Below are 10,582 nucleotides of genomic sequence, written 5' to 3' on the forward strand. Positions count from 1 at the left end.
CTGAATGTTTATATTACATTTTATATACACCATAACATTTTGACTTATTTTGAGCTCTTTACGGACATTTTCAGTTTCCATTTATTTTAGTTTTTTTTTCTATAAATATCAATAAAATATTATTTGTTGGTTAAAAAAGCTTGAAAATTTAATAGAAGGTAGAGAAGGCTTCTAGTTAATTGTTTCAAAAGCAGATAAAAAAAATTAAAAATACTTAGTCACAGTTTATTTTTTATAAGCATTTAAAGTTCAAATCTCGACAAAATACGGAAAAATCACGAAAACCAGCAAATTATTTTAAGTTGAGAATTCATAAAATTTTTTTTTTTTAATCTAAGATTTTAAAATGTAATATAATATTATTCATAGGTTTGAATTTTGACAAAACTTATCAGCTTTTGTAGTTAAAAATAGTATAAAATGTTCAATTTTAGATTCTGAGCGGAGCGAGGAAGCTATTGGTTTTACAATGGTGTTCATTTTTTTTTTTATATCCTGTATACAAAATTTCAACCAGAAGGAGTACTTCGATTTCAACATATAGTACTTTATCTTTTAGAAAATTGGATCAAGATTACTTTAGAGAGGTCATTTTCCGATTTTCTCAATAACTATCAAATGTCACAGGAAAAACCACCAAAAATTACGAAAAAACGCTAAAAATGGCATTTTAATTTCTAACGCTTTGTTTATCACCATAGAAACGAATAAAAAATTATAATATTATAATATTAATTCAACTTAGATGATAAAATAAATAATAACAATATAAAATATCCAGACTTACAAACCGTCTCCGCTCAGAATCGTTTTTCTTATGCAATAATATTTTATCATTGAATTCAAGTCTAATACAACCCATTATACAATGACCCTATGTAACCTACTATACAGCAGAGCGACATCCACTTACCTGCTTTTTATAGTTAAGGATTGACAATTTAAAACAAAGTTCCACTTAAATAGGTTTCATATAAATTACCTACTTTATTCACAATAATATCATCAAATATAATATAATATATATTTTTCTTGTACAATGATATTATATGATTAAATTCAAATTTAACACCATCCATTACAGTGACGCACTAGTAACCTACTGTACAGCAGAGCGACACCCATTGCCCACCTTTTTATTATTTATTTATTTATCATATTATTTATTTTATTCATGGCGGAGCAATAACAAACAAGAGTGGCGGGATGATACATTTCATACAAAACAAGTACCATAATATTTAATACGCTCTCGCGGAAAGCAACACAGAAATGATTCGTTTGATCATGTTTAATTTTTTCTTCAGTTATTATTTTGTGTTTGTAAGACAATGTTGCTATGGAGGTAGCACAGGCTGTGTCTATGAGCCAACACACATGTAAAAGTTATTCTGGAACCATGTGTAAACTTAACCCTTCATAATTTAATCTTATTACTGTTTACAGATTACACACATTGATGATATAACAACATCCATCGAATTGCATATCTAAATATCTAAATCAGTTTAGAACACATAAGTTAGTCACAGTATTTGTTTACAAATTAATTGAAGCATATAATCTGAAAGCTGATAGTAGTTAATTTACACGGTTTCGTAACGAGAACAGTAAATGGTCTAGATATTGTTGTTTTTGTAAAAATGTTTATCAAGGTCACACCAGAAAAAATCTATACATAACCCAAATACAAATTTTAATAAATATACAATATTTTTATATGAAATAGGACAAAAATGAAAGGTCAAGTACATAATATTATTAAGTAAAATAAGGACTACAAATTTATAAAACACAAAATGTATCATTCTAAATAAACCGCTGAGAATAAATAGTTCATTGGTATTAAGATGAATAAAATATTTCATATTCAAAATACCAATTACCATGTACATAAATGCAAATATTAGACCATTCGAAACTTTAAGATTTGATAATAACCATAGTTGAAATATACAGGTTATTGCTCATCGGATTTTATCATCAGTAACAAAATGGCTGCGTAAAGGGATATCACAAAAATCAATTTTTCTTATCATCAAAAATACGCTGACATAAGCTAACAAATTTAAAATTCCGCGCATACATACTTGATTATTATTGGCTCCCTTTACGCTGCCATTTTTGTTTTTATCATAAAATATTTGATTAAGAAGAGGTATATATGCAATAACCTTGTATATTTCAACCATGGTAATAAAATTTAATATTTTATCTGCTAAGTACATATATAAACGTAAAAAATTATTTTAAAACCAAATTACACAATTATAATCTTACTTTTTCCAACCAAACAATACAGCAATTAACACAAACATTGAATGAAAAAAATGTGCACATAAAAATCAAAACACAACCTTAAAAAAAATCAATTACAAAATAAAAAAAAAAAATGGAAATAAAACTTATTTTATGTAAAACTATTTTGTAATTTATAGAGAAAAAATATTTAGGAAGACAAACATGTACTGTTTTTATTTCAATTCATTTAAAATTTGGCACAAACAAAAGTAATTGTTATGTCCACTATATTTTTTATCATAAGACAAAAAAATATAATTTCATATAAATTATTAACTATGGATTTTGATTTATTTTTATAAAGGTAAAAATAATAACAAATAAAGGAGTATAAAAATAATTAGATATAGCCATGGGGAGGTTTATGTCCGATAAACCCTATTTATATTTAAATAAAGGAATTATCATATATTAAGAATTGGATACAATAATAGCATGTAACAATATTATATAGGTACTTTTTGTGATTAAACATTATTGTAGCAAATAGTAATAACTATAAAATAGTTTTGTTTTTTATGCATACATTAAATTTTATACTATTGGTATGTTAAAAATGTAATCTACAATTTATTTATTAATCACATTGATTGATTAATCTCACACAAAATAGTAAGTATAAATTCATTAATCAGTATCTATTAATAGAATAGATAAATTAATAAATGTATTAGTCTAGTAAATAAAAGTAAAATAATTTATGATAATATATATGATCATTTCATAAAGTTAAAATAATAATAGTTTACCATATTCGTCTTGAGAATATTTATTTCTTTTTACTCTTTCCTAAAGTGAGAGTATGATGTCCCATGTTAGAATACTGCTGCTTCCTTTTGCTGAACTCCATAAGATCATCTTCATACTTTCTTCTCTGTTCTTCCAACCTCTTCTTCTGGTCATCTTGATCACGTTTAAGTTTATCAAATTTGGCATGTAACTGTAATTCATAAGTTTATATTATTTAATGTAAAAATTCTTGAACAAAAATATGATATATGTGTAATGTGTATACACATATTGTAATTTATATAATGACATACAAATATATAGTATGATAAACATTTTCTACTAAGTACATTACATACTTGGTAGTTATTAAGTTGTAATGTTTTATAATTTGTATCTATGAAACATTTTTTTCATAAGTCATTAAATTATCATTAGAAAACAAATAAATAAAATAAACTTTCTTTTATTAAAACAAAGAACATGAAATATTGATCAGAGATATGTATACAATACTACATTTTTAATTAAAGCTGAATATAATGCAAACTGAGAGACCCTTCTAAAAATCAAACAATAATTATTATTCAGAGCGTGAAGGAGGAACAATCGTAAGTTAATTTAAATATTAATATTTGTAATATTGTAAGTTATGACATCATGTACATTATACAGCTATAATAGTATCGTTTAACAACATATGGTTATATAATGTAGAACGGTGCTATTTGAAAATTCCCAATATAACATCTATCTAAAATTAGCATAATGCAACCAACTAATATATATCACGATTTAATGATTTAGTAACAGAAGAATATTTACTTTAGAAAATGTTAACAAATATTAACTTATTATATTAGGATCAGTCTACATTAATAATTGTCGCAAATGGCTATTTATTAAGAGGCAAAAATGCAGGCATATTATAGTAAAGTTAAGCAGTGGCGTGGCAAACGGTAATTTTAGAGGCAATCGCCTCTGAGATTTTTCTTAAGTAGAAAGTTGGGTGGTAGCTGTTGGGTCCCCTAGTAAATGTAAAATGATAAACTCGATAAGTAGTAAATAATGATCTGAAATATAATTAGTTATAATATTATATAAATACATTATTATGCATTAATACTTGGGATATTTGTAACTTGCCTCTAGAAAATTTTTAATTTGCCACGCCACCGAAGTTAAGTTATGTATTGAGGGAGGCGTACAATTAATCAAATAAATAAATCAAATCAAACCATTTTAACCATCAAAAACTATGTTACAGGATTGACCCGTCAGATTCTGATATTTTTTTTTATCAAGTGGAAAATTTTATTCTAGCTGCACTAAACTCCTATTCTCAAATTAACTTTAAACAATGCCAGACAAATACATTTAAAAATATTCTAAAATATATGACATATGCACAATTACCTATTACAAGAATATATTTGTTTTAATTAGAGTTCAATACAATAAAATATGCATAGTTTTCATATTTAAAATAGAAAAAGTATCAAAACCTGAATATTTCACAAGGCATAAAAGTTATTTTTGCAAGGCAAGTTTTGACACTACAAAAGCAAAATCAAAATGTCATATCATACTTCTTAATAATTAGCATACAACTGTAAAATTATTCTTAAGACTTATTCAGCAATTAATTTTACTAATATTTCCTAGTTAGTCAAGCAATTGGAAACTCACACTCTATTGTGTGTGTATGAAAATATTGCTATTCTCTTCGTTTTTATAGTTTAAAACTAAAATTAAATTTAGGTAACCAATAAACTACGTTAATTAATATATTTTAAAAGGTTTGATATTTAAATGGGCTAACTAATTTAGTTAGCCCATTTAAATAACACTTGATAAATACTAAGTGGTGTATAAAATACTATTAGTAGACTAAATTAGTTTAATATTGACTGAACAATATAACATAAATTATTAAAAATAATTATACAGCTAAGAATGTAGACTAGAAAACCCATAAAATGGAAAACATGGCTACAAGTTTTAACAAATAAATAAGGAGTAGAATGTATCTATTCTAGTGTAAAATGTACATTTGTAGAAATATATAGATTGAATGTGTACTATAAAATACAAGGATACCAAAAATTACATTGTTATATTTTAGTTAATTATTAGTTAAAAGCAAAAACAACTGACAAATTAATTGCCTGAATAAAAACCACCAAGATTACTTAAGTTTACCTATCACTTTTAATTTCATGTTATTTATGTTACTCAATTTATCAAAATACAGCTATATCAATGCTCTATTGTCACATTCTGACATTAAGAATTCTATGAAGTAATAAAATGTTTTATGACCCATACAGAATGATTAGTTAACTATTAATGTAAATGTCATTATACTAATTAATAAACTATGAATGACAATAAATAATAATTCATTTTATTTGAATCACAAGACAAACATACTTACACACATTACTCAAAATTTGTTAGAAATATTAAATGATATTTAATGGGTTAACCCATTAACGCCGTGCGTTGCCATATGGCAACATAGACTTTTTACAATAATTTTTAAGATATAACAATATTATGTTTTCAACAATATGTTGGTTGAAATTGTAAATAAAAAAATTCCTGCGCTAATAGGTTAAACAGATTAATCTTATCTAACAACATATTTAGAAATAATTCTGAGCTAAAAAAAAAATTGTAGTTTAGGGTCAGTAATTTGGGTTGATTTGTATTGTTTGCCAATATAATGGAAGTACTGAATAAATTGATTATAATACATTTACTTGTACAATTAATTTGTTTATATTTATTTTTAACAGATAGTGCAATTTATATTTTTGATTATTATTTTGTAATAATTTAATTTATCCAGTTATCAGTCATAAAGAATTCTGAGTATTTTTTGTACTTTATACATTCTTCAGTTTACTGGTACATTGTATGTTTATTTGTTCACATTGGAATTTTAATAAAAAAAGTAATATTTTATTAAATTGATAGCATCCGAGTTATAAATCATAATATAATGAAGTTCAAACTGAATTAACATGAAACTTTTTACTGCCACAATGGTGAAATGTAACAGAATGTAACACATTCTTGAACATACACAATAAACATCCTAAGTTACCTCTTTTTCAGCTTCTTTCAATTCTGCTTCTTTTTCTTTTACTCTGACAACAAACATCTGTCTCATTTCATCTTCACGGTTCTGTAGCTCTTGTAAATGATGACTACGCTTTGCTTCAAAAGATTCCTGAAAGCTTAGTGGCTTATTTTCGTTGTCCACATCACTAAAGCCCATCTAAAAAATAAGTGATATTATACAAAGATACATTGATTCATTTAAATCAATTTAAATTTTACTTGTTCCAAGCGCATTTTTCGGTATAACTCATAGTGTTTGTCGTGAGTTTTTTCTCGCAAATCTTCCATATTAGTTCTAATTAACATCTCTCTTAGTTTAACAAAATCACAATGTGATTCATTTTCAACTGTCAACATAATTAAAATAAGTTAGCATAACCTTAGAGAATAATTACAAATAATTTCAAAATTATACTTTTCACAAACCTTGAACTGTTCCCCATGGATACTGACGAGCGCGCACCATTTTGTTTGCAACTTTGGCAAAATCTGTGCTTCCAACAACAGCAAATGGTACATGAGAATTCATATTAGAGTTGACATCAGCTACAGTCTCATCTTCAGTTGGACACTCATAGATTTCTACACCATTTGACCGCAATTCAGTGATTATTTTTGTCTAAATTATGTAAGTTTTTAAAAAAATGTATTAATTTTGTAATTTTTATACTTCAGAGGGTCGGTAGCAGACAGTTATTTTAGCCAAAACATACCAATCTTTATCGACCTTGTAATGCAATAATACTTTTTAAAAATGACTTGAGTTCATTATTATGACGTCTACTCAAGATTGGTCAGTACACTTTTCTCAATTTCAAAATTTCTGAATTTTCAAAGGTTGTTTATTTGGAATTTAAATTAGAAATCTTAAAATGTAGACTGACCGATCTCAATTAGACATTAAAACAATTGTCGCATTATTAGTTCGATCGGTAGGATAGAACAAAGTACATACAAATGACTACTAATTGTTTACCGTTTACACGTGTAATGGTAACTTGTACGTGCACGTGAGGGAACACTTCACTATTTCTTTTCTAGTCACATACACTAATGATCACGTACTACATTCACATTTACAAGACCCACATGCATACAATTTGAAAATTTCCTAATTCGGAATCCTTAAAAACTGTCCACCACCGATCTCCTTAATATGAAATCATGACATATTGTTAAAAATAAGGTAAAGGTTCAATATGGTATATCTATTGCATGTTTCATTGTTTAGTATGATATCTACCAAAATAAGGGTACCTACCTTTTAGGTAAAATTTTATTTTACCTGCATGGCTATGTCTTTAACCATTACATATAATTTATCATTTTGCAATTTATTAACAAAATGCTACAAACAGAAGTGTGTCTCAGTCTTACAAACATACAACATAGCAAATTTTACGTTCACAAAACTTGCTTATTATTGTAGATTATATCATTTTATATTATTGTACACTATTAAAAAAATACTTATCCCTTCTCAGTTGTTTTTAAAGATTTATAAAATAAAAGTTTAAATAAATAAATGACCAGTGATTGTGTTGTTTCTTTATATAAAAAAAAAAAGTGAACACGATTGCAGTGCGATTCAATGCATTGAACATGAACATAAACAAATTACATATTCAAAAGAACTTTCCAAACACTAATCAATTAGGTTAAAAGTTAATAAAAATGGTAAAAATTAAGATTAGGAAGGAAATATTTTAAAATTGCTACATTAATAAGGTAATGTATAATTTTAATTTGTAAACATCATAATAAACCAATGTAAAATTATTGCAGAAAAAATATCAGTGGTAAGTAGCATGCATAATGGACAACATTTTGTACTGAAAATAATTTACCTTAAACTTTTGTAATTCAGACTTAGAGATAGTATCTGCTTTGGCAATTATTGGAATCACATTTACCTTGGTATCAAGTTTTTTCATACATACTAAATCAATTGATTTTAATCTATAAACACAAGATAATATTAATAATTATTGAGTAGTTAACAAGACTTTGATTTATACCAAGTGATTCATGTTATCTATTGTATTACATTTGAATTTTTAATAATTTACAGAACATTTGGTGTAACAGAATGTGAAATTAAAGATACCAATAAAAAATGTAAATGATATTATGATAAAATAATAGACGGCCATTAAAATATTGTATACTCCTTTTGCCGTAAGAATGTGGTAGCACACAAACCAAAACACGTCATACTCTGCATCCAAATGTACAACAACCCAAATCTCACCACTGGTCAGCTCCAGTAAAAATGTCAAATACACAAAGTACTTACATTCTCTTGAAGAACGAAGTATAGGTTATAGTTTTATATATATTAAACTTTGTGTTACTAATTCAATTAACCTAACATAATATAAATCACTCGGTAAATGTAGAAGTAAATTTTGAGTTAAGATTACAACATACCCATGTCCAGTAGGACAGATGAAATATAAACAGGTATGAACTCTCGTGTCGTGATATGTTGACAGCAAACGCTTTACTTTCAGTTCTTCTTGTAAATAATATTCAAATTGTGTATCAATGTAGTCTACAATAGATTTGAAACTATCTTCTTTATTTATTTGATCACCATAACCAACTGTCTCGACAAGCGTCAACTAAATAAATATAATGTAATTAAAACACCATTAGTAATAATATGATTATTATAATTTGTTGTTCTGCTAGATTCATTTGACATTAATATACATTTGTCAACGTTAGATAATTTGCTTGATTATAGTTTAATGTAATAACTAAATTGACAGTGATAATTGTTCTTTTCATTATTATAAATTGAAAACCTTATATAGTTATCACATCAATAGAACTTAACAACTGTAATATGTTGATGAATTAACATTGTTTATTCATATTTCCTTGTATGGTAGATTTTAAATAACTAGTTTGTCAATGTCCACTCCAAATTGCGGTACTTGTTTAATATGCCAACTAGACAAAATTTAGAAATTAGTATTCTACCTAGACTTTTATTTGGACCTAGAACTCTATTTAGTTTGGTAAACATCCAAATTTTGAACATGGATTAAAGTATTAGACAAAAGTTTGACTAGATTTATGTTTAGAATTAAAAAAAACATTAAAGCCAATTATATTTTGGTTATTAAGAGTATGGCAATACATTGTTTGTACATATATATGAACTAGACTTAAACCAAGTGTGCTAACATACTAATATTACTAATAATCGAACCTAAAACTAAAATTAAATAGTTAATAATAACCAAATGTGTTATGAAGTGAGTCTATAGGTGTATAATAGGCATTATTGATTTGTAAAGAGTAATAATACCCAACATTGTTACCTTAAGTTGAACATTGCTCTCTTGTAACTCATAAGTGTGAGCCTTGAGTTTCACATTTGGCAAATTGTGTGTAGACGGGGTGGATTCAAAATTGGTGTTAAACAGCGAGTCCATAAGCGTGGATTTTCCCAGACCCGTTTCGCCTGAAAACATAACGATATATTTATGTCAGATATAAGATCACGCCGTACGTCCGTCCGTCATCAGATCGTGTATTAGTCAAACTCACCAATGCACAGTATGTTGAACACGAAGCCGTTTTGAGCAGATTTGTGTGTTAGCTGGTCGGGCATGCTGTCGAACCCTACATGTCCGTTCAGACTAAGGGTGCGCATTGTCGGCTTGCTGGTCTCGTCCACCTGTAACGCAAGTCGAAAATTAGGATATTATACTGGACGGGCAACACTAAAAAAAAAACACATACTTTCGGTCTGTTCATCACTGCGGCCATGATCTCGAAGAAACGACGAGTGTCCGCCTCAAACTATCAACGTATGCTGCCGCGACGACGCGGTTCTAGCTACTTGTTGAAGGTATTTCTTCGCCAACGCCTATTAATTAAATTTATAATTCGTACAAAGCGATGTTTACTGTTTTAAATGTTATTTTTTACTTTTTTTTTTTTTATCGCCAAATACCGTCTTGATAGCGTTCGCAATGACTCATTCTCATTGGAGACCAAAGTCGATCGCCGTTTTATCACCCGTAATCCCCCGGGCCACCACACGTAACTGACCGGCAGATGGCGCGACGGTGTCGCCGCCAACCGCCATTCGCACAGTTAATTTTCTCATCTATACAAAATGTTATTACATTACGCATTAACGCGTATTATTGACTATAATCATGGGCGCAAATAGCGTTTGAGATTTGGGGGAGGGGGGGGCTAATAGGGCTAATAGGACCTTACTTTGATAATATTGAATAAGCTTAAGGGGGCTGGAGCGTGATTCATTTTCGGTCGAAAACATAGCTCACGACTCCAATCACTACGCCCAATATAATTTTCCGATATTAATTTTGAAAGCAAATTTGAATTTGTCACTAAATTATCTATGTTTTGACAATTCCATTTTTCTGATTTTTATTTT

The 10,582-nt window shown here is 27.6% G+C and overlaps 1 protein-coding gene across 1 annotated transcript; it reads right to left on the minus strand.

Moving 5' to 3' along the window:
• Positions 1-1,404: 1,404 nt before the first annotated feature.
• LOC100168465 (septin-2) lies at positions 1,405-10,142 on the minus strand. Its single transcript, XM_001949460.4, has 9 exons — positions 9,916-10,142; positions 9,721-9,850; positions 9,492-9,634; positions 8,590-8,783; positions 8,007-8,118; positions 6,586-6,778; positions 6,379-6,506; positions 6,143-6,316; positions 1,405-3,241 (listed from the first exon to the last, which is right to left on the minus strand). The coding sequence occupies exons 1-9, from the start codon at positions 9,940-9,942 to the stop codon at positions 3,071-3,073; spliced, it is 1,272 nt and encodes a 423-aa protein (XP_001949495.1). The 5' UTR covers positions 9,943-10,142; the 3' UTR covers positions 1,405-3,070.
• Positions 10,143-10,582: the final 440 nt, after the last annotated feature.

Source organism: Acyrthosiphon pisum, chromosome A1 (genome assembly GCF_005508785.2).
Source record: "Acyrthosiphon pisum isolate AL4f chromosome A1, pea_aphid_22Mar2018_4r6ur, whole genome shotgun sequence".
In the NCBI taxonomy this organism is placed as follows: domain Eukaryota; kingdom Metazoa; phylum Arthropoda; class Insecta; order Hemiptera; family Aphididae; genus Acyrthosiphon; species Acyrthosiphon pisum.

Bases quoted from the DNA above. Each gene is read 5' to 3' on its own strand.
- LOC100168465 (XM_001949460.4), bottom strand. From the start codon at position 9,942: ATGGCCGCAGTGATGAACAGACCGAAA. The intron at 9,635-9,720 runs GTGAGTTTGACT...TTATGTTTTCAG, and splicing joins GTTCAACATACTGTGCATTG to GCGAAACGGGTCTGGGAAAA. The intron at 3,242-6,142 runs GTAACTTAGGAT...TATGAATTACAG, and splicing joins TGAAAGAAGCTGAAAAAGAG to TTACATGCCAAATTTGATAA.